A 27,459-nucleotide genomic window follows, 5' to 3' on the forward strand; every position below is an offset into this window, starting at 1 on the left:
GCAATGGCGTGCACGCTCCCATCTAATTCCAGGATCGGTATTCCGCTTGGCCTTAGAAGGCTGTGGCAACGGTGAACTGCTCGACCCTTATTCCGGGCTATCTTCATCGGCCACGTGAGCCAGGCGAATGAAAATGCGTCGGTATCCGCGAATCGAGCACGTGGTTCTGCGCAACGTGCAGAAATTACGGAGGCGTGGCTCATCTGGGAACGCGTATGCTACTGTCCGACCAGACACGTGGACACTCGCTGTCATTTTCTCAGAACATGCTTTTTCGTCGCGTAGAGAGTTTGGACAAATTGATTCACATTCAATTCGAAAAAAGAACAGGAAGATTCTTCTTGTTAGCAGCTGGAAAATTGTCGTCGAATTGTTGTACGGTGATAGCTCAGAGTCTAAAAGAAGAAAGAAGTGAACCTCGCTATTTCGTTGAGGAAATTGAAGAATCTGATTATTGTATGTCGTCTGAATTTTTTATAGAAACAACTCCCCCAATGAGTGGTAGGAAATTGATTTCTTCAATTCGAAAAAAACAGGATTCTTTTTGTTACCAGCTAGAAAATTGTCGTCGAATTGTCGTTCGGTGATAGCTAAGGGTATAAAAGACGAGAGAAGTGAACCTCTCGTTGAGGAAAATGAGAAAACTGATTGTTGTCTCTTGTCACAGACTCGATATCGCAGGATTTCGTCGACTCGTCAGTGGGCTGGCGATCGATGCAGCTTCATGGATCGCGCGTTCCATTGAACCGTGAAAGCCAGCTTCCGTGTTCCAGCTAACCGTTAACCACGAGGACGGCGCGCACCGAAGAAAGACGAACGCGGGAAGAACTTCGACGCAGAGAGAGAGAGACGAAGATAAACCAATAGAGAGAGAGAGAGAGAGAGAGAGAGAGAGAGAGAATGGGAGTTAGAAAAAGACAAAGATAGAGGGGTGGAGGAGGGACGTTGCCCATTAAACATAGCCCCTCGTAGTAGTCGTTTGGTCCGGTCTAGTTTAAAGCCGTTGTCGAGGCTCGCCGGTCTCGCGTGAGTCTGATTGCGGGTTGAACAGGTTGAACGGTTGGGTAATGGAGGCGCCCACATCTCTCCGTTAGCGGTACCCAGCTTCTGTTATCTACGCCGCTTTAAAGGCGACGGATCGACCAGCCTCAATTCCATCGGCGATCCTTTCCTTCGTACGCTATTGTCTTCTTGGAAAACCAGTCGATACAGTGGACGTCAAAAGCTTGCCCTCAGTCCTCAAATCGAATTTCCAAACACCGTCTTCTGTCCTGCATCTATTGTGCTTGCCATCTATAAAATCGCGAACCCAGGACAAATGGCATAAAAACCCCGGATTTTTTCTTTTGGTGTAAGGCCGACGCTAATTTTGTGAGTGGTCGTATTTCCATGAGGGGCTTGGTCTGCCCTTCCGAAGACGGAGGAAGAAGTAAAGGAGGGGGCTTATCGGTGGGGCACATTGCGTTCCCGTTTGTGGCCGGGGCTGAAACTCATTTCGAAAATTCCTGCGGGAGAGGTATGTAATTATCTGGGAATAATGGAGAACGCTAGGCGGGCCGGTTATCTTTGGTCCATCGTCCGCTAGTCGGAGATCGCCGGCGGATTTATTGTCCGCGTTGACGTCGGTCCTGGCGACGTATAAATTATGACTACTTTTCCCTGGTCCCCCTGCGATCCGTCCGAATCCAGTCAGCTCACCGTGGCTGGCATCGATATTTACGTAATCTCGAATGTGAACAATTCCTTCCTAGTACAAATCTCCACTAACACGGTTTACGTGAGGATAATTTAAAGTTCCCACTTTTATAAAACGAATACACTAGTGCAATCGGTGAATGAATTTTAATTGATTTTCACTTGCAGGTATCGAGGCATACTTAATACTAGTTTATTGGTTTTAATACTTCTTTAATACTTTAATACTATTAATTTCAACAGAGTCACCACTAAAAATTGCTGTACCATTATTCAGCAATATTGTTTACATTATGAAACATGTTGGTCTCTAATGAATCACTACACATTTAACTATTGTATATTTTACATTATATTCTCTTTAATGTTTGTCCATTGTCAACGCACCGTGCGCCGCCACCGAAAGGGGTAGAGAAACTTCTTCGTCCTTCAACCTCCCGGACGAGTTCATCGAAACATTCCTTCCCTAACGTCCCTCCCTACTGCCGATAAAAAAATCCCCCGGTCTAAAATAGCCAAGGGTCCTTTTTATTTTTTCGGTCGAAGAGAAATGCCCGAACCAACGGGGGAACCTGTCGTGAAAACGGCCCGGTATCTTTACTGCCCGGGACAGTCCGGGTGGAAAGGACCTGCGAGGATTCTAACAGAGAATCCTGCGAAAGGATCGACCGGCTTTTGTCGAATTTTCTGCTGGTCGACCGGTGTTGCGACTGGTCGACCTCCTCGCCCCGTTTTTGTTCGTCCTTTTCCCGCAGACATCCTGTTGTCGTATTGCTCCCGTCCGTCTGTCCGTTCCCTTCGTTCCTGGCTCGGACAAGAAACGAGATTGAGGATCCAAAGGGGGAACAAGGTGTTATGCGACCGTAATTATCAGTAATGATAGCGCCGTACCCTACGTTCGCAACGATGCGACGGTCACCAGACGCCATATTGGCGGAATTTGATGCTGCGACCCCTTCGGTTAGGCATACCGGGACACTCACTTCCGCCAGCTTGTTCATGTTACGCGGAACTGCGATGACTCAGATTATTTTTGTTTTGACACTTTTAAAAAAGTGTAAAAAATTGTAATCATACAAAGAAAAAAATTAATACAGCTCCGAATGCAAAGGGTCAAAGAAAGTTCGATGCTAAACAGTCCTCGTCATCCTGTATCTCTTCGCGATGAACTCTAACCTGACTTCAGTAAACAAAATACATAAGAAAGATTGCTTTCTAGCCAGTGTAAAATTAGCCACGATTTTGTAACGAGGCGGATCATTTTCTTGATTACACTGCTGCGTAAACAAACGCTATCAGCGCGGTAGCTGCTATCAGTTACCGGTTTAAGAATTTAGTCTATAACTATTATATTCTATTTACTCTATTTATTCTATTTACTCTATAAACCTTCGCAGAACCGACGAATAAAATGCATTGAGTAAATTCACTTTTGTTGGTGCAACATTTTTTAACTATACATATTGTTTTATTTATACTATCCAGTGTAGATCACAAGATTAATACGAAAAGTTTGCGTTATTAATTCGAGAAAACATTACATTGAGAGATTGTTTAATATTTGGTGGTGGTGCGAATGTAAACCTTTCCAGAAGGCATCGAAACTTTGTCCACTCCTCCGGGGAACAGTTTTGTGAGTTCTTCGTCTTTGACGGTTGGCAGGATCATCACCTTCTCTCCTGGCTGTAATAGATACATTAAATTAGAAATAATAATTCCAATTAATTCTTATACCGATCGACCGTATCAAACTTTATTATGACAAGACCCAAGAAGAATGATATAGTAATCACCGCGATAAATTTGAACGCTTTAATTTCTCTCATATCGGGTAAATTGCTCCGATTTCATGGAACTTTTACGCTGATACCGCAGTCGACGGGTTAAAAGAAACGAATCGGAGAAATAATGAAAGATCGCTTACCACCCAGTTGGCCGGAGTTGCGATCTGCGGGATCCTATCAACGAGCTGTAGCGAATCGATGACACGCAATAACTCGCTGCGAGACGACAAAAAAGGAAAAGAAGATCAATTAAACAAGCGTCTTATTATAAATGTACACGTTCGCAGTCCCTTATCTTGTGTTACATTTGAGTCACGATGGTTTTTAAATCAGTGATTGATAAGCCTTCGATCAAAACAACAGGTGCTATTAGCAAAATTATCTGATAGATTCTGATTGAATTTTTATTGTATATAATCACCTCATCTAATAATTCACCTCGAGGCTGATCTAGGAAAAGAATCATGCGGGAATGTCTCGAGAAAGACATTATTCGTTTCCATATTCGAAGTTAGGTGTCCGAGCTGCGAACGTGTTAAACCGAGGTCGGTTCTGTTAAATCGATGTGTGCAACTCACTCAACATTGCGACCGGTGGAGGTCGGGTAGTGCATCGACAAGCGTAGACGGTGATCGGGGCTGATGATGTAGACCGCGCGGATGGTTATTGCCTTTTCTGGATCATCTTTGCCTTCTTCGTCGATCATGTCCAGCTTCACCGCCAGGCTGCGATCTTGGTCGGCGATGATTGGATAAGGGAACCCGCCGCAAATGTCTTGGCAATAAGATTTAATATCCTGTCGCGGGAAACAGGAAACACGTTCGATCAATCTGCTGATTTATGTGGGCTCGTGAAAATCCCCGAGATCCCTGAACAGTCTTTCAAGATAGCTGCTTGCGCTACATTTTTCGCGCGCCTAATCTCGATCCGCGCGATACTACTCGAAAACACCGCTATCGACACTACTTTATCGTTTCAAGTGGCTTGTGCCAGAAGGAGAATATTCATTTAATTTTTCAAGCCTTTTATTTGAAAGTTCAGTACTTTTTTTTGTTAGATACTTTTGATGTATTGCGATTGAACTTAATATTTTCTGAGTGGTTTGTAGTTCGTTAATAATGAGCTGGAGGCGGATCTCGTGATTGCACGTTATCTGTCTGCAGTGTGCTGCATTGTTCAGTCGTAACGTTTCAATTATTCTGCATGATGCAATGATAGCATGGTTAAAGTTACTGCTCAACGAGAGTGGAACCAAAAACATTGGAACTTTCCAAGTAATACGATTTCTACGAGCACTATTGTATTCGTTATTCATGTTAATTGCTACACTGTAAGCTTTTATGTGACAGAATTTAATCATCCACAGATGACCAAAAAGGTATTCACTAGAATTTAATTTTTTTTTTAAAGAGAAAAGCGAAGATTCTACGCTCTAGGTAGCAGACACTTCCCGAGAAGATTCTCGTAAACAAGCATAATTATTCCGGTCGTAGATCACGTATGCGTGTTCTGTATCTCTGTGTAACACACGCGGCATAATGACGATACCGGAAGACGTTAAATAATTACAAAATATGCATCGGGCATGTGTGTGTGTGTGTGTGTGTGTGTCCGACAGAGACTCGAATTTGAATATTATTAGCTGCGAAAAAATAATTGCGACGTTAAGTCACCGACTCTGAAACAACGTATCCCAGTTTTGCATGAATTTTACGAGTCCAAATGAGAGGTATTAACACCTACACACGCTTAGCTAACTAACAACAAGTTTTGTTATTACGGCAGTATTCAATTCTTTAAAACCTGTTTCCAGCTAATTCTTGGTTATTGCGAGTCTAGCAATGCAGTACAAGTTCTTGATAGACTGTTTAACTAATACCACGAAACTATAAATTCGTGGATAGTTCTCTAATGATTAGTTACTATTGCGAGCAGTTTTTGCTGTTTTCTGCCCTATTTCGTATGCATGCTGTATAAAATCTCTCGAGACCGCTTTCCCTTCACTTTCGCCTCGTCAACATTGATCGAACAATAATAATGATGTCTATTCAAACGGATAAATTTGTGATACATAATTAATTTAAGTCACGACGAAGTGTTCGGATAATTATATAATTATATAGCAGGCTTCTCGAGGCTCGAATATCAATACGAAATAATTCCATGCTGTTGATCCATCTAGTTTGGCAATCGGTTTGTCGTGTGATTGATTTCAGCGCCAATTAATCTATGCAGTAACAGATCTTTATTATCCTTTCATGTAGAAGAAGTAGGAGACTAGTGGAAAATAGAGGAAGCTAATAAACACTTATTGCTGCTAAGTGTTCAATTTATCCTGAACTCTTTCATTGTCTCTAATAGTCGTTTCTTTAGTCGAAATATGCGACGCATGCCTCGAGAACGAGGCAACAATTCTGAAATAGTCGCAATAACAATTTATTCGAAAGTGGTTGCTGAAGCTGAAAGCAGCAAAGTGTTTTACTAACGCGATCCCTGCCTCGGAAAAGACAGCAACATTAAAAAAACTGTGTTGCCTTATAAAAATGACATCATAGAATGTATATAGTAGATTCTCTGTGATTTTTATTATAATATGTATACATACTTGGACACAAAAATGTGTATGTATAAGCTATTCCAGCGAAATGATTATAAAACAAAAAGCCAGAAACCGTGTTAAGCAACGATTTACCCTAACGAAATGAGCACTAAGAAAAAAATTCAGACATCTTAAAATCCGCAGAACTTACGTTGACCCAATCGACATGATCCTTGAGCTTGTCGACGGAATGAGCCAGCAGCTTGGTGTTCCTGCGCTCGAAATGCGGCTGGTGAACAGCCATTCGTCCCAGTTCGGTGGTGCAAACCGGGGTGAAATCGGCAGGGTGCGAAAACAGAACCACCCACCTAGAAAGCGAGGGAGAGATTGTTCATCAGACAAGAAGCGAATCGAGAAATTGCTCGGCGATCGGTTTATTTACGATTTCACAGTTTCGCGACCGCTCGGCGCGTTGTCCTTGCTCTCAAGTTCACCCGAAGCCGTAAACACGTGACTCGCCGCGACGACCGGGACACAAACACAGAAGGTGACGACGACAATCTATTTTGCAGGGGTTCTCCAATTTCAAAATCGCGGTCGCGCAACAATGTGGCGAACGATACCACTCCTCTGGCTAACGGAAACCGGTCTCTGGCTGTTACGAGGAACGATAGAGATTTTTGCAGATCGTGTGTTTGCTTGAATTCCCGACGTATTCGGCGTACGGTGAAAGCGGAGACAATAGCTAGGACCGACAGGGACTCGGTGTGTCCACTGATTGGCGAGCGATTGCCACCCACGCGGCGGGGTTGTAAAATTCGTCGAAACGTGGATCAACAAATTGTTGGCACGGTTACTTCAGAGAAAATAGAGATTGACAACTATTCACACAGAACGAGTAGTTTGCAAAAAGCCTTGTTTTAGTTATGGATATCATTTTAATACAGACTGGATTTTTGGACCAAAAAGAACATTGTTGCTCCCCTTCAATCCGTTTCGAACTGAACGCGACCGACTTCAAGTGTTCAGCCGGTTGCTTCTTAGCCTGATTCGAAAATTCGTACGACAGACAGAAATAGTTCGAATCAGGTAGCATGTGTGGCTCGCGCCAGCTCGCCGAAGCATACAAGATGTAAATATTAGCCGACAAGGTTCGTTGCCAACGCGCAGCCATAACGGCTTTACATAATCCGCGGTTTCGCACGGACACGCGGTTCCTCGCGGAAGAGGTGGTCGCCGGTCGTTGTGTGTGTTTAACGCGTGCAAGCCGGAAAGCGGAAATAATGAATCGGTTGACGGACTTACGAATCCCCCTGCCACTGGTAGAAATCAATTGGACCTTGAGTGGTCTCCGCCTTGAAGTTCGGTACGATCGAGTTCAGCCTCATGATTGCTCGGTGCTTCGTTTCCTGTGGCCACTTCAGACGATGGTGCGCGACAAACTGATGCAACGGATCGTCGCGTTCCCGCTGATATATCCACTGGCAAGCTGTTATCCGCGGGCGGAGCCCCTCGCGCGCGGATATTTCTCCTCTCCTCGCCTACCCTCTCCCCCGACGACGGTTGTTGTCGGTTTACATCGATAGCGCACGTACCGGGCACGGTGTCGACTGCGTAGCTCGTTCAAGTTCGCTTGAATGAAGTCGAGATGTCTTGAACCTTCTAAAAGCCCGTCTGACCTTGTCACTCTTCAAGTTTTAGCTTTAACAAAGCTTTGGCTTTGTTACTTCGGATTTACTTTGTACTACATAATTCCAGGAGCTTCAAGAAAGATCTGCCTCTTGAAGTATCCTCATTCTCCCTGTTTTGAGGGTTGGCTGAAGTTCTATCTCTTTTCAATTCGAAGGTGGCTTGAACCTATCTGGGAGCTAAAGAGATCCTCTCTTTCGTTACTATTTCCAGGAGCTTCAAGAAAGATCTCCCTCTTGAAGTTTTCCAGTGGCCAGGACCAGTTTCCTTCCACTTTCAGAAGAAATCCTCTTCGGGGTCCTTCCACTTTCTTTTTCAGTTTTGTGAACTCGGGTTCGGGATAGATCGAGCTCGTTTGATCGATGAGAACGGGTTCGGTTCGTCTGGTGTTCGGATCGCGGTTCGACGGCTATAGCTGGAAGAAATTCAACTGGTCGTTCAAGGCCACTTTCTCGACCGTGAATGACTCTCTACTTTCCCGCCTGTCTCGCGGCGGCTTCCTTGTCTGTTCAATGGGCTGAGTGAACGAGTACCCATGGATTTGCGCGAGGGGCCGTGGAACTTGTGCACTGGGTAGCTAACTGGTAATAGCGGGGGAGCAACCCTTTGCTAACCTTGAACAGGCAATTGATCTTGCCATTAGTAAGGGCTTTATTAACCACTTGACGTGCAACATTTACCCCGTAGACGCGCATCACCCTTGAACTTCTTGGTTTCTTTACTTCATGATCAATCGGGCATTGATACCGTTCGATCCCTGACAGTAGCACGTTTCCCGAAGCTCCATTTTATTAATACACATATTCTATATATAGAGAATGCGGAACATATTGCCTGAATTATCTGTTGAGTGGCAGGATGTTTAATTAAATGCTAAACTTGCTATTTCCAGCCTGTGATAATGAATATCACTCTTACACATCGACTGATCTGTTTTATGATACATATTGTCTTTCAGTACTTCAAATTACACTTCCACTGGAAGATAAACATATTAATTAATCGATAAGCTGGCATTGAAAGTTAACGACCAATTAAGAATCAACTGATTCAACAAAACATTCTCCAAGAAAAGCAAAATCCAAGCAAAATCTATAATTATCCACGAGCTGATGCAAAAACAGTCTCCAAGAAAAGAAAATCCTGGCAAAATCTATAATTTTCCACCAGCTGATGCAAACACTGAAGCAATCTCGCCAGAGTCAACTCGTAAACATCGATATATTCCCAAAATGATGTAATTTCTAAACCACCAGATACGAGCTTATCAATACTGCCGTTCGAAAGGATACTTCCGTTCGCGTTCGAAAAGATAAATCAGCTAGATTTAAGCTAGCCTATCAAGATTGATCGCTCTGCTTATTTCCGTTTGGCTTATCAGCGATGATAAAGCGGCAAAGTGGATAGATCGAAACAGATATATCGGAAACCTAATCGCTTACCGTATTTCGACTGAGCTTATCAGGGAAGAGACGTAACATATTCAATATTGCAACTTCATTCAAGAAGGAGTTCTATTAACTCTGTTTAAGTGGAACGGTGTCTTCTATCGTTCATTTTCGATTCAGCAGGTTCGCTCCGTTATCGGAGGGCAATAATTATCGTGTTCAAACGGACGACTCTCTCATTGGCTGGAGTGGTTCGCCAGCGACTCTGCCGTGTCTTTCGCGGCGGATATATCGGATCGTTTGTCTCGAACTGTCTGCCGCTTCCGTCACTCGTTTCTGCCGGGCACGGTGCGGCACGGCGATGTGCCGGCCATGTATACACTATACACGTCGTTCCTCGAGCGGATTCCTATCAGTGACACGCAAATCGATCTCCGCGCTCGACCTTTGCTAAGGAACGGACGTATCTCCTTGGTAGGCGGTGGCGTATCTACCGGCCGCGACGTACATATTTACGTATCCGGTATCGTTCACGGCGATCTGTACCCTTCGGAGGAAGACCTCCACCCTTCGGGGCCTTGTTACAGTCACGAGAACATCGCTGGCCCTCGATCCTAGACCGCTCGGACGTCCGATATGCCCTCCGCTCCACTAAACGGACCTCAGACGTCTTCGAACCTCCCGAGCGACGCACAGTGGGCCAGAAACCGATCTTTTTGGACGAAAATCTGCCGACAACTCGGTTTTTCATCGAGTCAATTGGAATTTTTTTACAATAAAATGTTCGTGAAGGACTATACTTCGATGACGTGCTGCGCGAAAATCGTTAACTGTTACAATCAAGAATCCTTATCTACAGAGTCCAATAACTCCGATACATCATCCGCCCATACCATAAATTTGCATGTCCCAGCTGAGTTGCCGACACTTCTTAACCCTAAACCCTAAACCGCAAAATTTTAAACTGTAAATCTGGCCCTGAGAATTACCAATTGAATAGAATTACATTCGGCACTTATGAGACTTACCATTAATTTATTGATCCAACAGCAGCGTTTTCGCTTCTTGAGAAAGAACTTCCTTGTGCTTGCCATCCTTTATTCTTAGAGAGCTTATAAGTGGATCGGATGATAATAACATATGCCGTATAATATCTATATTTGTCTTTTTGCGGCAACACATTCGTGAGTTTTCAGCTCGTGATTTCCTGAAGACTTTATTATTTGCCTCTTGTGGCTCTTCTGAATACAAACCAATTGGCAATTCAAATGTAGGAAGTACTTCACTTCCATGTTGCAGTATCTTCTGAACTGATGGAGGTAGTTTATACCATGGATAAATTTTAATGCACAATTTAGCCGTCTCCGAACAATATTCTTTGAATTTCACAGAATCAGCTTTCTTGTCACATGTAATTACCTGAAGAATGTTATGCAATCTTGTGATAATAACCGCGTTTAATCCAGTCACCGCAGCAACTGATTCGGCTTTTCTAAAGAAAGTTCGGACCACGTTCCCAGTATTTGATGTACCAGCTCCCTGTTTGACAACATCAACTGTGATTGATAGCTCTTTCAAAGAATTTTGCACTTTTTTCTTCCTTGCCGCCTTTAATTCTTTTTCCTCTATGGTTAACGATTTTCGCGCAGCGCGTCATCAAAGTATAGTCCTTCACGAACATTTAAAAAAAAATTCCAATTGAACCGATGAGAAACTGAGTCGTCGGCAGATTTTAGTCCAAATAGAACGGTTTCTGGCCCACTGTGCGACAGCGTCCAACATACAATTCAGAAAAATTCGAAACTTTCCACAAATATGGCGTCCACGATGCTGATAACTAGACTGCGTATTAGATGAAATTCAAAATCCTTGGAAAATTTAAAAATTGAAGATGCTAATATATGATTTTTCTTCTTTAAAATCATTAAGCGAAGAAACAACATCCAATTTAGTTTCTACTTCTTGCAATCAGTGCAGACAATTTTTATATTGCACAAAGATCCGCAGTCTACTGATAACGAAACAATTTTTACTTGAGGGTTTACTTCAGTAATCAACGATCTATTGGTTGGATTGGGATCCATCATGATATTGGTCGTCTCCCAACGCCAGAATCGAACAATTGGAGATATCGATTGTCTTCGGGGAATGCGAGCCTGGTAAACAGAAAGGTTTCGACCAGCCGGAGCCCGCAAAATCGCACTCGAGTACAGGAATTGTCCAATGACCGTGAAAAGACGACTGTCCCCTAGGACAATGAGACGTTCGTGTCTCTAACGCTCCCCTTTCTTCGTCCCGTGGCTCATCTTCCTTTTGAAAACCGGCCTTCAGCGTCTCTCGGGCTTTATATGCCTGGTGGTCCTGCTCTTTTCACGTCTCCTCGTGGACCCCTCGGCCCTTCTGGTCCAGATGCTGCACGAAATCACTGAAGTGTTCGGCCCGTCGAGAGCCGAGGCCCCACCGTGGCGCCCAAACGAGTTTTAAATTGCACCGGGCCGGGCATTTGAATGCGAAAACACGCGAGGATGTGTGTGTGTGTGCTGGCCTCGACCGCCTAAACGCACCTGATACTCGTACCCTCTAAGTTCCACTGTCTTCCACGGAGTATTTTTTCTTTCGTTTCGCAACGTCTTTTGCCTACACGGTGGCTGCGAAACTGTATCACGCTGAGCCTTCATCGGAACAATAGCTGTGGATCTTTTAGGAACAATATCACCTTTGGTTGACAGGGATCTAACCGAGGATTTAGAAATTAATAAGCTGGAGGTAGCGATTCTGGAACTTTCGTCGTATTCCTCTTTGGAATGATAATTGCAGACCCTTTGGAAACAATGTTACCTTCAGCGGTCACGGATCTCATCAGGATCTAGAAATTAATAAGATAGAGGTAGAAATCCTGGAACTTCTGCTTATACGATGGCTGTGGCATGATCTCCTGTGGTATGATAGCTGCAGACCTTTTGGAAACAATGTTGCTCTCGGCTGACAACAGGCCAGACAATATCTTGAGATTAATGAGAAGATGTCACTTGCTGAAGTAGCAATCCTACGACTTCTGCAGTTGACCGTGACAACTGAGAAATGAATGAAAGAAGGATGTTATCTACAGCTTCAGTTAGTAGTAGTCTCCTAAACCTGCAGCGGCAAATTCAAACAAGGAAGGTACTACTTACAGCCTACGTTAAACAAAAGTCTTGGAAAACATGTAGAGGTTAATACAACTGAATGCAGATCTTCTCTCCACTTGACTTAATATCATCTTCAGCAGCTATTTATGATATCCAAGAGTCCCTTCGGGATGTAGAGATCACGTTGAAAATCATCGAGTTTCGGTCGGCACGAAAGTGGAAGTACGCGACAAAGAGCCTGCCGTGAATGAACGCACCGAACTCTTTGAATCCGGCAACCACTCCTCTCTGTCGTTGTAATCTGGTCTCTGGTTCTTTCACTCATCAATCACCTCCTTAACCGTTGATCCGAACAAACGAACGGCCTGGTTGCATCGAGGGTCACTTTCGCCGCGGTACGCCCCGGGTATAGAATTTAAAAACTCTCCTTCCATCCCCCGCCCCCTGTGTGTCCTCTCTCGTTCGTTTTCTGCTTCACAGGTCGGTATTCTTTGTCTGGGCGTATCCGATCCGCGGATGAGGAACGTCCCGAGGACGTCCGCGTTTCACGCATACGCCCCGGCCTAAAATTATCCCGAGGATTGCTCCTCCTTTATCTAGGATGATCTGCGCGAGAGAACCCCGTGTGTCCGTCCCGAGTAGCGAATTTACACGAAACACAACCAGCGAAATCGCCCGGCTCATCCTCGTCAATCCGGACAGCCGGTAAATTGAATTTTTTTTGCTGATCCAAAGCCGAGCCGGGGCCTGATCCGATTGGCCGAATCATTCGGGGGCAGGCTCGTTTCAGCGATATTAGACACGCGCACGAATGAAAGGCCGTTCTTCCCGCCGCTCGATAAAAAGATACACGAAATTGCGTGCATACCGGCGATTTCGACGCTTTGATTCGCGAGTAGACCATCTAGTACAGGCCTGGCCAATCCACAAATGTTTTCACGGACCACTTTGATGACGCGTAACGTTACAGGGGGCCGCACTTTAGGTAAACATGCTTTTAAAAAATGTAATACAAATACAAAATGAATAAAACTTTATTGTTATACTATAATATGATTCAATATAATTAACTCTCGAGTCTTAATTAATGAGAGACATTTGTTTATCCTTTCTTTCACTTAATTTTTGTAACTCTATAGTTACGTTCTCGACGTTGCACATCTTACAATTAGCTGGTTTTCTAAATCGGCATCAGTTAAAGAAGGGTGGATCGATTTAAAAAGAATGAAAGGGACCTTTAAAAGAAACATTTAATGTATCTTTGAAAACAATAAAGATAATTGAGATAAGCATTTATACCTTACAAACATTACAAGTACTTTTCTAAGGAAAATGTAACACGGAGCGGAAGGGAATTTTCGCCAGGGGTTTAGTTCGTGAATTGTGCGACTGCCGATGGCCGCGACGTGTGCAACGTTGCATTTTAAGTAACGATACATCGATAGAAGGGAACCCCGGTGGGCCCCGTTCGCCGATTTCTTGAACAGCGGATCTCTTCGGCGTTCCCGAACCGTAAATCGTGTTCCGCTCGCGAAATCCCGTCGCCGATCGTGATTCGCAGGGTCTGGCCGACTGGAAAATGATTCCGATCGACGGTTTAATGCGTTCTGGCACGGGACGAGCCCCGGGCGCACTCGGAAGCGCGATTTTTCGATCGGCGCAGCCTGAGATCGTTTGCTAATGGCCGCGTGCGTTGAATCGTAATTAGCGTTATCCCGCGAACCGTTTGCCGGCCGAGTTAAGTGACTCGTTCGAGCAGAGGATCATTTGTATCGATATATCAAGTAATGGAAACAACCGTCCACCTGGCCGAGGACGCTAAGAGCCGCCATTTGCATACGTCCGTTGCGAACGACACGCGCGACAACCGGGAGATGCGACCTTCTACCCGCCGCGCTGCCCACGCATGTTTATTTCTCGCTTCTGGGTCCTTCTCGTGATGTTCCATTTGCGAGACTCGATAACCGAGATATCGCTGCGACGCTGATCCCACGGGACAACGTACTATACTGGATTCTACTCCGTCTTTTCTATTTTCAAATAATCAAGTTTCTGTCTTCTGCAGTTTCCTCAAGTGTTGTAGAATCCGTAAAATAGGTTTTCCTCGAAACGATCGCCGCGTCACCTCAAGTTCCAGTTGACGGATTGACTTGAAATTTGGAGAGAATCTTCAGGAAAAAAGCTCCTTTTAAATTAAAGGCTGTCGTAGGGAACTATTCGGCCGAATCTCTTCGGATGACGCGTGAGAGCTTTGATATACATATTAGTCCCAGCTTATCAAAATATGTAAATATAGAAAGGAATTTCTGTTTGGCTTCTGCTCTAATTTCGTTGGCCCACCTGCAAAAAAGGCAACATTTCTAACTAGTGAGCCAACCAATATCGCAAATAAGGCCCAACGAATTGCCAACCATAAATGCTGCCAGGGTGTTCATTGTACTAGATCAGGCTTGGCCGACAAGCGGCCCGCCAGGCGATTTCGCATTTCTATTGAAACTTTTGTTTCTCGTTGTACGAGTACAAAAAATATTAAATAAATGAAAATTTGCAAGTGTCATTGTTATAATGCGCAAGTGCGACTACGAACTCCAGTTCTATATTTGATATCTTTGATATAATTGAGTTACAGTGCAGCAATGAAATGAAACAAATTTTAGCGTCCACATGAAAAATTAATTTTTACAATACTTATATTACATCCTAGAGATATTCCAACTTAAGATATTTTGCACAACGAGTTGTAAATGCTTTTGGAACCACATATGTTTGTGAAACATTTTTTTCGGAGATGAAACTTACGATTAGTTCATCACGTGCTTCATTAAACACCTACAATGATAGTCCCTTTCGTTATGAATTCAGTGAGTATAATTATTCAAGGTCAATCAAGGTCACGGACAGAGAAAACGTTTAAGATTTAATATAAAAACAGAATACGTTTATCACAAATGAGACTTCTGGTAAACATACTAAGGTCGTCCAATGTTATCGAATGTTTTCAAACATCCTCTAGCCGATTACTAACAGTATGTTTCAACAAACGTTAGGTGACTCACCCTGTATACCACTTATTTTCAAGGTACAGTAGGTTTAGCGTTGTATTATGTACAGCAAGAACAATTATTATAGTAAACGAGCACTTCCGAGCACCTCTGTTTCGAATTCTCGGAACGTCTCGATACAAAAAACGGGATTTGCATAAACATCGTTGGCGCAACAATGACAAATCGCCGGCGAGAGGTGCAGGAGCAGTCGGAGGAAAAAAATTTGCGAGGTAGTAAATATTTGAAAGGGGACGCTATGCTAATAAGACAGGATAGAGCGCCGCGCGATATAAATCAGCCGATCTAAGACGACATTACGACTTTATTAACATGCTCGGATAAGACTGTCCATCCAGTATATCATCCAATAACTAACTCGAGTGGACCGCGCCGAGCCCACATTGCAGACGGTCGTGAACACAATCCCAGACTTCTCTCCATAACCCGACTCAGCATAAATAACTCTGATCTTATTGCAACACTGTACACCGAGAGCAACATTGTTGCGAACGCGAGGGCCAGCCGAGGCCAAGCGAAATCGCGAAAAAATCGGGCAGGTCGTGGCCCGAGAACGAAAGTAAGCCCACGATCCACAGCGCCGATCTATCATCCGCAAAAATCTACGCTTTGACCGGCCGATCGTAAGTCTTCGGGTAAGCCCCGAACCTTTCCGGTCGGCAAAGCCAGCTATGTAAACCGGGGGGCTGCCATAATGTTTCGCGGGCTAAAATTAAAACGAAAAACTCGCGGAGTACTTATATCAAGCAACAAAGAAGTAAGCGCTTGCAAAAATTAAGGCGTATCGTGACTGGGGGCTCGATAAAACAGCATAACAATTATTTTATTATTATTATTATTATTTATTATGCACGGACCGAGGTCCATTTACAATAGAATAAAGACTTAACATAAATTACTAAGAAAGGACATGCATAAAAGAAAAAAAAAACTATTGGTATAAAGGTACTGATATTATGAGTTAATCCTGCGTAATTTGTTTTGAAAGTTTGTAACGATCCATTAAAATAGTCAATACTATTATATAGAGTGTTGGAATTCGCAATAATTCGATTTATAGGATTTGTTAATCCATATGTGGATTTGCATTTACGTGTTTGAAAACCACGTTTATGTTTCGCTCAGCCAGTTTCTTGAGCCCACGAACAATTTTACTGGTTATGATCGGAATAAACGGAGGAAGGAAGAAAAGTTTTTGTAGAAAAGTCTCAGAAGTACGGTGCAAATAACGTCCGACTTCGATCTTGTTTAATCCGCCCATGAAGAATTGAAATTGCAAAAAGATGCACGATGTAACAGGATGCAGGAAGTGCAGCGAAGAGAAATGGAAGCAACAGGAGGGGGAACCGCGCGAGCGACCATCGTTCGGCGCATCCCCTAATCGAATTTAACGGGCGCGTTAGTGTAACGCGTTGCTTCAGGCCCCTTCGGAAAGATGCGAAAGGGGTCCGTGAAGCGTCCGGCTGCGAATATCGGTTCGAATTACTCGATTCGGCGTTCTTTTTTCTCGCCGCGTCTTCCTGGAACGGGGGATTTCGATTGAAACGATCGGAAGCTCCGCGAAACGGGGGTCAGGTAGACCGAATTCGGTGACTGGCAGCGAGAGCGAGTGGCAGCACAAAAGGGCTGCTAATTTGGCGAGCTGGTTCACGAGGTGGCCGCCGCGCCGGAAGAAGACCCAACCTTTTCAAGCTACCAGATCAAAGGGACAGGAGAGGTAAGAGGTTATTTTCGTCGGGATGATAAAAACTGCTCCGGAAACCGGCGGAACCCTCTTTCTACCGACCCTCTTTACACGCTGCGAGGGTGAACGATCGAGATTGTTCGTTAAGGTTCTAGTTAGCGGCAGATTCGACCGTTCCACGAAGACAATTTACAGGAGCGGATGGGACCTTGAATTGACTATTAGGACCCGTTGAAAGGGATAATTTTTTTTCGGTGGGGAATGCGGGAGAAGATGATTCTTTTATTAGAGAGAATTAAGCCTTGATTAAGCATAGATCCCCTGTCGCTTGTAATTTTCGAAAAGAAAATTTATTGGAGAGGGATGCTGAGGAAGATAATAGTCATTTTTATAAAATTAATTCGTCGAACTATTAAGTATTCCGTACCAGTACGAATATAAAAAATGAAGACGGAAATTATTTTTGGTTGTTACTAATAAATTGATCGAATATTCGTGTAACCAAAGCCATCGTCTAATAATGGAGTAATAGGGCTCTCGAGAGGCACGACAGGTTGTCCCGCAGGCAAAAATTCCTCCTGGAACGGTTGCTTGCGTGCTAGCTGGTCGAATCAGACGAAGCACGGCCAATCAGCGCGCGGCGGAGTGTCCCTCGCTCCTCTGATTGCATCTAATTAGATTAGAGGCCCGTGTTGTCCGGGCCCGGTGTTGAGCAGAGTACCAGCAGGTCGTCCTGTCGATTGGTCCTCGAATTAGATTGCCGTTGCTGCTTTTAATCGGCCGCGCGCTGTCGGGGAACGATGTTAATTGAAAGCTCGACAGGAGCTTCAATTATTCGCGAATCTGGCCTGGACTCTGCTCGCCGATTTAGTTTTACTTCGCTTCCCAGTCGTACAGCTTCTTTTTAAATACCCGATTATTGCTCTTCAGATGATTTTTAAATTCTCTTAAATTGTCCACTTCCAATTTTCTCCCCGAATTTCCTGCCACTGAGGAAAATCAATGTCTCCCATTTTATATCGATCCCCATAGCGCTGACTAAGGGGTAGAAACATAGAGCAACATTTCAAGATCTCTGTAAAAATGTATCCTTCGCAACAAAGTCTCGTTTCTCACCCGAGTGTCGCACACAAATCACAAGCATGCTAGGCGCATTAGACGAACCAGAGTCTCCGAAGCAGAAAGTGAACAAAGGGTATCCCACAGGAGTCTGTTCTATCGCTCACACTCCCTGCACAATATTTATTAGAGCAGAAACGGCTGAGAGCCTCCCCGAGGGGGTAGACGAAAAAACCAGCATCGTCTGATTTACGACGGTGCGGTGTCGCGACGCGAGTTTTCAGGTTTCTCCTCGGTGGAAAAGACGGCAGGAATCCTCCTTTGGTCGGATTTTTCTCGGCGTCGGCATGGTCTACTCGCATTATATCGAATAGCGTTGGGGCCCGTGCTCACGGTTGTGTTCCTGATCGCGCCGGTGCGGTGTCCCTTACAATCGCCGTGCAACGAGGCTCGCACCATGCTTCACCGGTTTCGTACGCGGTCTCCCGGCTATCTGTCGGACTTCATTAAGAGGGTCATATACCACTCTCGGCGAAGAAGAAGGTCGGCGGAACAGTGCGGAGCTTTCCTGATTGTGCGCGCCGACAGGACCCGGCGCGAAACATATAGTCGCGCATTTTGACCCTATGCTCCTGTTAATTCCACCGTGAACCGGCCCGATTTATCGCGCGTTCCTGCGCTCGTTCGAAAACCGCCCCAACCGTTCCTCTGGATACTCGAATGCTATTTTGTCTCTTATTTGGTGAATTCATACAAAAGTTGTACGTCATCACAGAATGTGCAAATCTGTGGGCGGAGATCGAAGCATTCTGTTCATTTCCAGTCACTGGAACTTGAATACAGGGCAGAGTTGGGCATTAATCGATTAAAATTTTAATCATGATTGATCGATTAATGTGTACGATTAAAAAAAGAAATCATTGGATAAATCGATTGATGCTGTTAATCGTCAATCTAAGATTAAAAAAGGAAATCATCGAAAAATCGACGATTGATTCAATCGATTGATGAAGTTAATCGTCAATCGTTGATTAAAAAAAGAAATCATCGAAAAAAAAACATCAAAGCACGTAAACAGAGTTTGTATTATATGTATATAGACCAAATGACAATACACCTAAATTCAGTTTACATTTTTTTCAGTGTTCATACAGTTTTGATTCAGTATTTCATTTAGAAATTTCAACAGGTAATCAATCATTCATTAATTACCCAATTGACTAATTTGACTTAATGATTGATTAATAATCGATAATCGCAATTAACGACTAAAGTAGAAATTTAATCGTTAACCGCAATTAACGATTAATGAATATTTAATCGTTAACCGCAATTAACGATTAATAAGTGTTTAATCGTTAACCGCAATTAACGACTAAACTAGTAGATTAATTGTTAATTGCGATTAACGATTGAAGTAGAAGTTTAGTCGTCAATCGTTGATTAAATCTTTGCCCGACTCTGATACAGGGTGAGTTGTACATATTTTGAGATAGAAAGAAATGTTTCAGAGAAAAGTTGTTTGGTTTCGAGGTGTACGCAACTTTTTTCAGGTGGACGTGCTTAGGAGATTTGAGGGTCAACTTAGTTTTTTAGTATGGAGTCACATATTTTTTTGAACTCCTAAAAAAGGATGAAGAATACAAAAATCGACTGGTGGGATATTCATACAACTTTTGTCTGAAACATTTCTTCGTATCTCAAAAATGTAGAAGTTACTTAGGTGGGTTGTGTTAGGCGACTCACCCTGTATAAATGACGGTGGACCAATTATCCTCGAGTCCTCCGAATCGAATGCTTAAAAGAATCAGATCAGTCTCGGTTATAGTTCGCGGCAGCGGAATCGCAGATGGCAGGTTCGGTACTCGTGGATTAACGAGAATGCGCGTGTCCCGTTCGGCTGGAAATCGATATTTTATCGAGTCTCGCGGCGTATCGGTGTCGTTCCTGGATCCTGGGTGGTCAGAATTCTTCGGCGGCCTTAAGAAAAATTCTCCCGGACGCGTTACAGGCCCGGCTGGGACAACGACGGGCGAAAGCGACCGGGGTTGAAGTATTTACGGTCTCGTCGAGACAATGCTCACGCACCGCGGATCCTGGCCGTACGCGGCTACCCCGGCTTCTTTCCTTGGCTACCTTGTCGGGCCGTACCGACACGCGGCCAGAAAAATGCCCGACCAGGCCCGCCTTCCGGTTGCCGTTTAAGGCAAATATCTCTCTGGTCCCCGGCCACACGTGGGGTCGTTACTTTTGTTCGAGGATCGACCTCGAGGAACCCTGACGCGGCACTCTGGCTTCGTCCTCCGGGGAACGCGAATTTCGGCGTGCTACCAGCCGAGACCTTGACTCTGATCTTTGATCCTTCGATCCCTGCACAGCCTCCCTTTGCTAGATCGCGGGGACGTCGACGTGCTGGCAACTGTGGCGTTTGTTCTCCACGTTCAATAAATTTTCTGTACCCTCGGGCTCTCTGCGAACGATTCTAGCTACCGCGCGCTGTTTAATACTCGATTGTTAATGGTGCCACGCCGTGGATTGGTCGCACAAGAAACAGAAGCCAAATATTAAGTTCTTTCTCCTGATTGGATTACTCATTGTTGCTATTTCTGTATTTTATATTATAAAAAACAATTTAAAGAAGTGGAGACTTTGGAATTGAAATCAATGGAAGGAGAAAGAACTGAATATTTCTGTTTCTTGTAATTGATGTAAGCCTCTGTGAGGCTGATCGAAGGAGAAGAAATATGGTTAATTGGCTCTCGCGGGCCGCAACAAATGGCGGACAAGGTGAATATAGATCTTGGAGAGGACTCGAACGGAGGATCTACGCGATAGGTGTAGATCGAAGGGATAGGGAGCACCGTCGACTAGATAAAGGCCCTGTAGCCCTTCGTCGTCGGTCCGTTACTACGCCAGGACGTGGAAACGACGTACCCTCGAAGTCAGAAGAAGAATCAAGGAGACCATTATCCGATGTACCAAGCATCCAGCCGACCAAGCCCCATTACCATTTATCCTGGCAGCCGAGTGCCGGAATCGGAATTCGTACTTTCGCGGGGAACGAACCGAGCGAAATTTATAATAACAAGCAGCCTCCACGTTGCAGTTCTTCTGTAATCGGTATCCTGGATTGCGAGGGATGCGCGCAGGACGATGTGAATCCTTCGGAACGATGGTGTCGTCGCGCGCAACTCCGAAACGAATCCAATCTGAATTATTGATAATAACTTGGTGCGAAGGTGGATCTCAATGTCGAGTTCGCACAATTTACATGGGGATTTTTAAGATCTTCCGCAACGTAGGTACATGGTAATTTTCCTATTTTTCGACGAAATTAAAATAGGTTCCTGTATATCCAGTTTCTCTACTTGCATTACCTTCCAGTTTCAAAGTTACCGCTAAATTTAAACAGGTTTTACCAGAATAATAGATTTTAGATCATCTTTGAAACTCGTATTAGCTTCCAGTTTGAAAGGTACGATGATGTTCATCTTTGTAGACGTAGGCGACAATCTTTTCGCCGTTCATGTAAATTAAATTGATTCTAGAAAATCCAGTCGATTTACTAGAATCACGATGGCCACCAGTTCCAAAGATTCAGTTAAATTCAAACTGGTTTGAGCGGAGTAGCTACTTTCAATCCATCTTTTAAACCCGTATACCTGTTCCATTGCTTCATCTAAATGCATCGTCCTACGATCAAACTGCAACTTTCTTACCCTTTAATGCAATCATAGGTTCCAATTAGGTCCATGTTATCTCGTAATCCTGTACTAACTTTCAGTTCTAAAGATTTAGTCAAATTCAAGCAGCTTTCACTGAAATTGTAGCCTTTTGGTTACTAGCTTCCAATTCTACAGATCCAATGAAGTTCAAATAGCCTTGAAGAAACCGTCGATTAATTCCTCTACATTTGAGCTGCAATTTTCCAATTTCTCGAGAAATTTTAAGACAACCACTAGATTCAGTCTATCTACTACCACGCCTGTGCTAGCTTCCGGTTCTACAGAATCTCCACGCAGTTTCAGCAGAGTAGCAGCTTCAAGTTGCAAGACTGCATCGAAATTCATCATCCAGCAGCTGAACAGCAATCTCCCTGTTTTCCTCAAGAAAATTTAGTACTCCGGTAGATCTAGTCTACCAATCAAACTCGTACCAGCTCCCAGTTCTATCGATCCAACATAGTTCAAACAGTTTCACCGCAATAACAGACTTGATCCGATCAACTCCCATCCGGCCCCGCTTCAACGAAGTTGATCTTCGCGAGCAGCAATTTCGCCAACTTCCCTCGACCATCATCCTCGCGGAATCATCCGCTAGGCTCGTATCAGCTACCAGCTCTCTTGAGTCCGGGTTGCTATTATACCCGGCTGCAAGAGCTACAAGACTTCCCGCGCATCCAGATTACGATTCACTTTCGGCCTGGCAAAAGAAGCGGCCAATCATTGTCTCGGGGAGATTGCATTCCTCACCGGCGCGGTCGAGATCCGATCGATGCGATCGATCGATCGACCGGCCTGCCGGCTGCGTAACAGAACACGGGACCTACGTAGACGGTGAAAGAAGAAAAGTAAGAAAGGCTAATCGCGGGAGACGCCGCGCGCCGGGCCGGGGCTCTCCGGCGGGAATGAGGAAACGGGCCGAGGCAGACAATTAACGACGAGATCCGCCACCAGCAGTTTTTACCACGTTCCTTCCTCTAGCGGGATCCAGCCGCGCGATGCGGATAATCGCGGATGCTCGCTCGATCCCTCCTCCGCCTTCCTCCCGTTCCCTCGATTCTTCGGGAATATTGCCACAGGACATGCCAACGAGAAGAAGGGCACCGCCCCGAAGACTTTTAAAATCGACCGAGTGCGAAAAACTTCGTGGCGATTCGCGAAACCGTAGGGACCACTGCTTCTTAGACTATTTGAAGTTAATAAATGATGTTTAGTAAAAATATTTTCGACCAACACGTGCTTTCGAAGTCTTCGTGACGTAATTTCGGGATAGATGCACCACATTTTGTTTTCTGTTTATAAAAATTCTATTAAAAAGAATTCAAAATGTAGACAGGCATAGTTGAATTGTTTATTTAAATCTCTTTCATAAAATATAACGTGAAATGAGTAAAACTTTTATATCAATATATTAATATACTAGAACTGTTTAAAAAAGCTCGAAAAAGTGCATCTCTCCCTAGCACTCCTTTATTTATGGCCTCTTCTCCCTACTTCTATTCTTTATTTTTCTTTACCACACAAACTAGATACATAAATTAGTATACATTGTACATGTTTCATGGAGCCATTTGAGGCATTCGGAACAACAAATCCAATCTTCTTTAGATGTGGTTGAATAATAATCTTCCAAACATTCGATACAATGATTATCAGAATCTCCAGGACTGTTTATGATCTCAGTTTTAATTTATCGCTTTGTAATTAATTGAAAAGGGGATGCTCCTGACGGAAACGACTGCCTAGTATACTTACATAAATTACTGGTGGGTCTATCCCAAAATTGAGATAGAGTTAAACAAAAACAAGAACCAGTACAAAAAATTTGGTCAAAAACGATGAAACATCGTAAAGCAGAAACCATGTCACTATTTAAAAGTCGATACTGATAGTTTAAAACCATACAATAAGAACGTAATAACTAGACAGCATTTATGCATTTATGACAAAAATGAGTAGACGTAATTTACAACAGTAATAACATCGGAAGAATTTAAAAATGCTATTATATTATCTTCAAATTATTAAACATATTAAGAAAGAAAATGGATGTCTATTTCACCCCAGATTGTTGCAACTCAGATAGAAAATTTTTATTTTGCATAGACATCCGCTGTCTAGTAATAACACATTCGTACTTACCACTTACAAAAATATTTCGTCAGGAGTTCGGAGCACTAAGAAGTTTTAATGCTTCTGTTATACGTAAATGATGTGATACACGTGTTCTTCGAAACGGGCTTATTTGCATAGGTTAAGACGATGTAATTGACACGCGAGAAGCAGTTTGAAATCGTCCAGTATTGCCACAATAAAAACTGGTGCATCTCTCCCGAAATTATCCTACTAAAGAAAACGTAGCTTATTTGTTCCTCGTATCCGTTACTGCTATCCGCTTCGCTATAAACACGCACCGCATCGCTCGGAAGTTAAGACTTCAGAATTTATAATGGTGAAAAAGTTTTTAATTGTTTGTTGTCCAATAATCGTTTTAAAAGATCGCGCGTAAAAGTGCACCGAGCGTTTGCGATCCGTCTTAGGTTGCTGCGTTGATTATAGAACTGTTGCCAGCTGTCGTCGATGAAGAGCCCTCCGCCTTCGAATGTTCTCCGGTGACCAATAAATGCCGGTTTTTCATGCCGAGCACGGGCAACTCGCTGACGAGCACTCGGCGCGATGTTTTACGGCCTTGTGTGTCATCTGCGTGTGGATACTTCTTAGAGGATTATGTGTCGGATGATGGAAGATTTATTGGTCTTGTGGCACGCTACTGCTCGTAACCACACTACTACGCATCCTTAATAAATCGAGAATATCAAAGCACACCTTCTAAATTTAATTCCCCAGTTTGAAGAAAACTGTAACAATAAAAATAAAGTCACTGAAAATATTTCAATGAAACTAGGTTAATCACACAACAGTTTGAAACTATTAGGTCGGGAAGAAAGTTCTCGCGGTTTTTTTTATTATAAAATCAAAATAACAAAAACCGCAAGAACTTTCTTTCCGACCTCGTTCCACTACCTCGCAACACGAAACGAATTTCCTGTTCCGAATCGAGCAGTTAGGTTCTTTCGGGAAGGGTTGCAGGAGGTTTCACGGAGTCGTGGGGTGAATCGTAGCAGTGTTCGCCATTGATTCCATAAATCACATGTTCTCCGGTGGCTGTTGATGGCTCGTAGTCGGACGTTTTCTTCTCGCCTGTGCTGCGAGCGAGGACGCCCGGCCGAGATGGACCGTCGTCATCATCGGTCAAGACCGGAACACGCTCGTTGGCTTGCGGTGGAAACAAGAAACGCCGGTCTTGTTCTTGGTAATCGGGTGCATATAGTTGGAAAGCGCTCCGGGTTATGTAGCCCCGGCGCATTCTGCCCACAAGAAACCACCGGCGTTGTTCTGCTCCTCCCCGCATCTTCGGGCTTACTTATTACCGGATGAAAGCGAAGATCGGTACGCGCAGGCATTGATAGAAATCTGCCGGATAAGAGATAAGGAAGCTTCGATTAACATTATCTACGGTCCACGCTCTGGTTTCCGCTTATGCGTTCTTTCATTTTCAATTCGAAGCTCTGGGTGGTCCTCGGCTCCAAATGTTTGTCAGTTGATCTAATAACAAGTCGTAATCTTGTATTAACTTTCAGCTCTGGAGATTTAGCAAAATTCAAACAGCTTTTACTGAAATTGTGGCCTTTCGGTTTATCTGTCAAAAAATCGGGTCGTCGTCGAATCGAGGCGATCCACAATGGGGTATATGCCCAATCTCAGCGGCCACAGCCAGTTCAAAATTCGCTCAATATTGAAACTGCTGTAACTTTGCTAAAATTTATCCAAATTTGATGAAAAAACAACCATTTTAAAGCTCAAGATTTCTACTTTTTGTACTGTGTCCCATTTTCTGCGTGGGTGGAGCCATAGAGGAGATTTCAAGGTCACCTTGATTTTTTTAAACAGAATGTCCTTTTTTTATACCATAGATCGATAATGAGTATCAAATTCTGAGTATAAAAGTGTTGACCTTCGTATGTCCTAAACGTAATAGTTAACGAGATATTATCAAAAGAAGAAAGAAAATTATTTCGATAATATCTCGTTAACTATTAGGTTTAGGACATACGAAGGTCAACACTTTTATACTCAGAATTTGATACTCTATCGATCTATGGTATAAAAAAGGACATTCTGTTTAAAAAAATCAAGGTGACCTTGAAATCTCCTCTATGTCTCCACCCACGCAAAAAATGTTTATACCACAACATGTCCCCCTCTGTTCCCGGAAAATTTTGTTCATAACATTTTTTCATATTATTACAAATAACGACAATATTCAAAGTGGACATAGTTATTGCTCCACCCTGTATATTATTTAAATTTCATGTGTATACTGTTTTCGTATTTTAGTGTATATTGTGTGTTTATTATTATTGTTTAATATTTACTTAAGTAAATGCGAAAATAAAGCGAATGCGAACATGCAGGATGTGAGAAATGCTGCGATTTTCGCGCGCGCACGATGGCCATTTTTTCGTAAATCAACTATAAAACACGAAAGCAGACGAAAGCAGAAACAATTTTTCTTGCATCTTAATCAGAAGACTTCAAAGAATACAATGGCACAGAAATGAGCACCGGGAGGCACAAGGAAGTATAACGAAATCATTACAAAAGTCTTAGAATCATCAAGAAAGTGACTCATCGTTGGTTATCTTTAAGTATTAATAATTAAAAACATGTATATGGTACAAAAGTGAATTTCTCTTAAAAGTATACCCTATTGTACTTAGTTAAAAAAACTTCTACCAAACAAAAATCTGTTAGTGTATGTAAATAAGGTAACAATTACTAACAGGTGAATTCGTTGAGAAATGAAAGCGGGTTAGCGGAACTTCATCTTCCGACAAATGTCAGTGCTTAATGGATACATGAATGGGAAAATGAATGATGGGAGATTGTTCCTCAGACATTCAACTAACTCACAAGCCACAAAAATTTTACAATTTATCTAAAATTTTTAAAATTGAGTTATGACCGCTGAAATCGGGCAAATACCCCACTGTGCGATCTCTCGACGCGCGAGCGGAGGATCGAGTAGATCTCGAATCTATCTACGCGTTCGTTGGCGAGTCGGCGCGGGGCAGGTCCGGATCGATTTCACGGGCGACCCTAAGAACAGAACAGAGAGGCGTTTATTCCGTGGACCACCCACGACAATCGGAAATGGTTCGCGAAGAGATCGGTTGGAAGGCACTGATCTAGGCGAGACGCGTGGATCAAGGATAAACGAAGAGCAAGAGAGGAGGGATAGATAAAGAGAGGCTCCATGGCCAGCGTCGTTCGCGATTACCGATTACCAGGCCGATTTGCACCGTCGGCTCGTCGGACGATTAATTTCTGTAATGGAGTCGTACCACGGGGTGTATCATTCTTCATAGTTGCGATTCCACATTAGCCACGATTCTCGATATTGAATTTACTGCGTTATCGAGGCTAGATTGCGTTTCCATGGTGGTTCTCTGCGATTCGCCGCACTACGCCCCTGTAATTTGTTAATCGGTACGAACGCGCAGCAGCCCCGTAGATACGTATCCCCATCAGCTTCTCCTTTTTCACCACGGCAGTTGAATGCTTCTGCACGGTCGCCATTAAGCTCTATTCAGCTTGCGCTTGTTTTGCGTGCGACTCGGAAGGGATCCAAAACGATAGCGAGCTCTC

The 27,459-nt window shown here is 43.7% G+C and overlaps 3 protein-coding genes across 7 annotated transcripts in view; 1 reads left to right on the forward strand and 2 right to left on the reverse strand.

Moving 5' to 3' along the window:
* Nucleotides 1-27,459, forward strand: part of Osp (myosin phosphatase Rho interacting protein outspread) — a 223,592-nt gene that overhangs the window by 118,828 nt on the left and 77,305 nt on the right. The window lies entirely within an intron of this gene.
* On the reverse strand, nucleotides 3,142-7,483 carry Tpx-4 (thioredoxin peroxidase 4). The gene is made up of 5 exons (XM_076423309.1): nucleotides 7,324-7,483; nucleotides 6,230-6,386; nucleotides 4,058-4,275; nucleotides 3,620-3,695; nucleotides 3,142-3,378 (listed from the first exon to the last, which is right to left on the reverse strand). Exons 1-5 carry the CDS (start codon nucleotides 7,404-7,406, stop codon nucleotides 3,250-3,252), a joined length of 663 nt encoding a protein of 220 aa, XP_076279424.1. The 5' UTR covers nucleotides 7,407-7,483; the 3' UTR covers nucleotides 3,142-3,249.
* Nucleotides 23,066-25,730, reverse strand: LOC143208719 (uncharacterized). The gene is made up of 2 exons (XM_076423388.1): nucleotides 24,775-25,730; nucleotides 23,066-24,608 (listed from the first exon to the last, which is right to left on the reverse strand). The coding sequence occupies exon 1, from the start codon at nucleotides 25,160-25,162 to the stop codon at nucleotides 24,815-24,817; it is 348 nt and encodes a 115-aa protein (XP_076279503.1). The 5' UTR covers nucleotides 25,163-25,730; the 3' UTR covers nucleotides 23,066-24,608; nucleotides 24,775-24,814.

This window comes from Lasioglossum baleicum, chromosome 1 (assembly GCF_051020765.1).
Source record: "Lasioglossum baleicum chromosome 1, iyLasBale1, whole genome shotgun sequence".
In the NCBI taxonomy this organism is placed as follows: domain Eukaryota; kingdom Metazoa; phylum Arthropoda; class Insecta; order Hymenoptera; family Halictidae; genus Lasioglossum; species Lasioglossum baleicum.

Coding starts and splice junctions, on each gene's coding strand:
- Tpx-4 (XM_076423309.1), bottom strand. CDS start 7,406: ATGAGGCTGAACTCGATCGTACCGAACTTCAAGGCGGAGACCACTCAA. Junction 6,387..7,323: donor TACCAGTGGCAGGGGGATTC/GTAAGTCCGTCA, acceptor CTCGCTTTCTAG/GTGGGTGGTTCTGTTTTCGC. Junction 3,379..3,619: donor CAACTCCGGCCAACTGGGTG/GTAAGCGATCTT, acceptor TATCTATTACAG/CCAGGAGAGAAGGTGATGAT.
- LOC143208719 (XM_076423388.1), bottom strand. CDS start 25,162: ATGCGGGGAGGAGCAGAACAACGCCGGTGGTTTCTTGTGGGCAGAATG.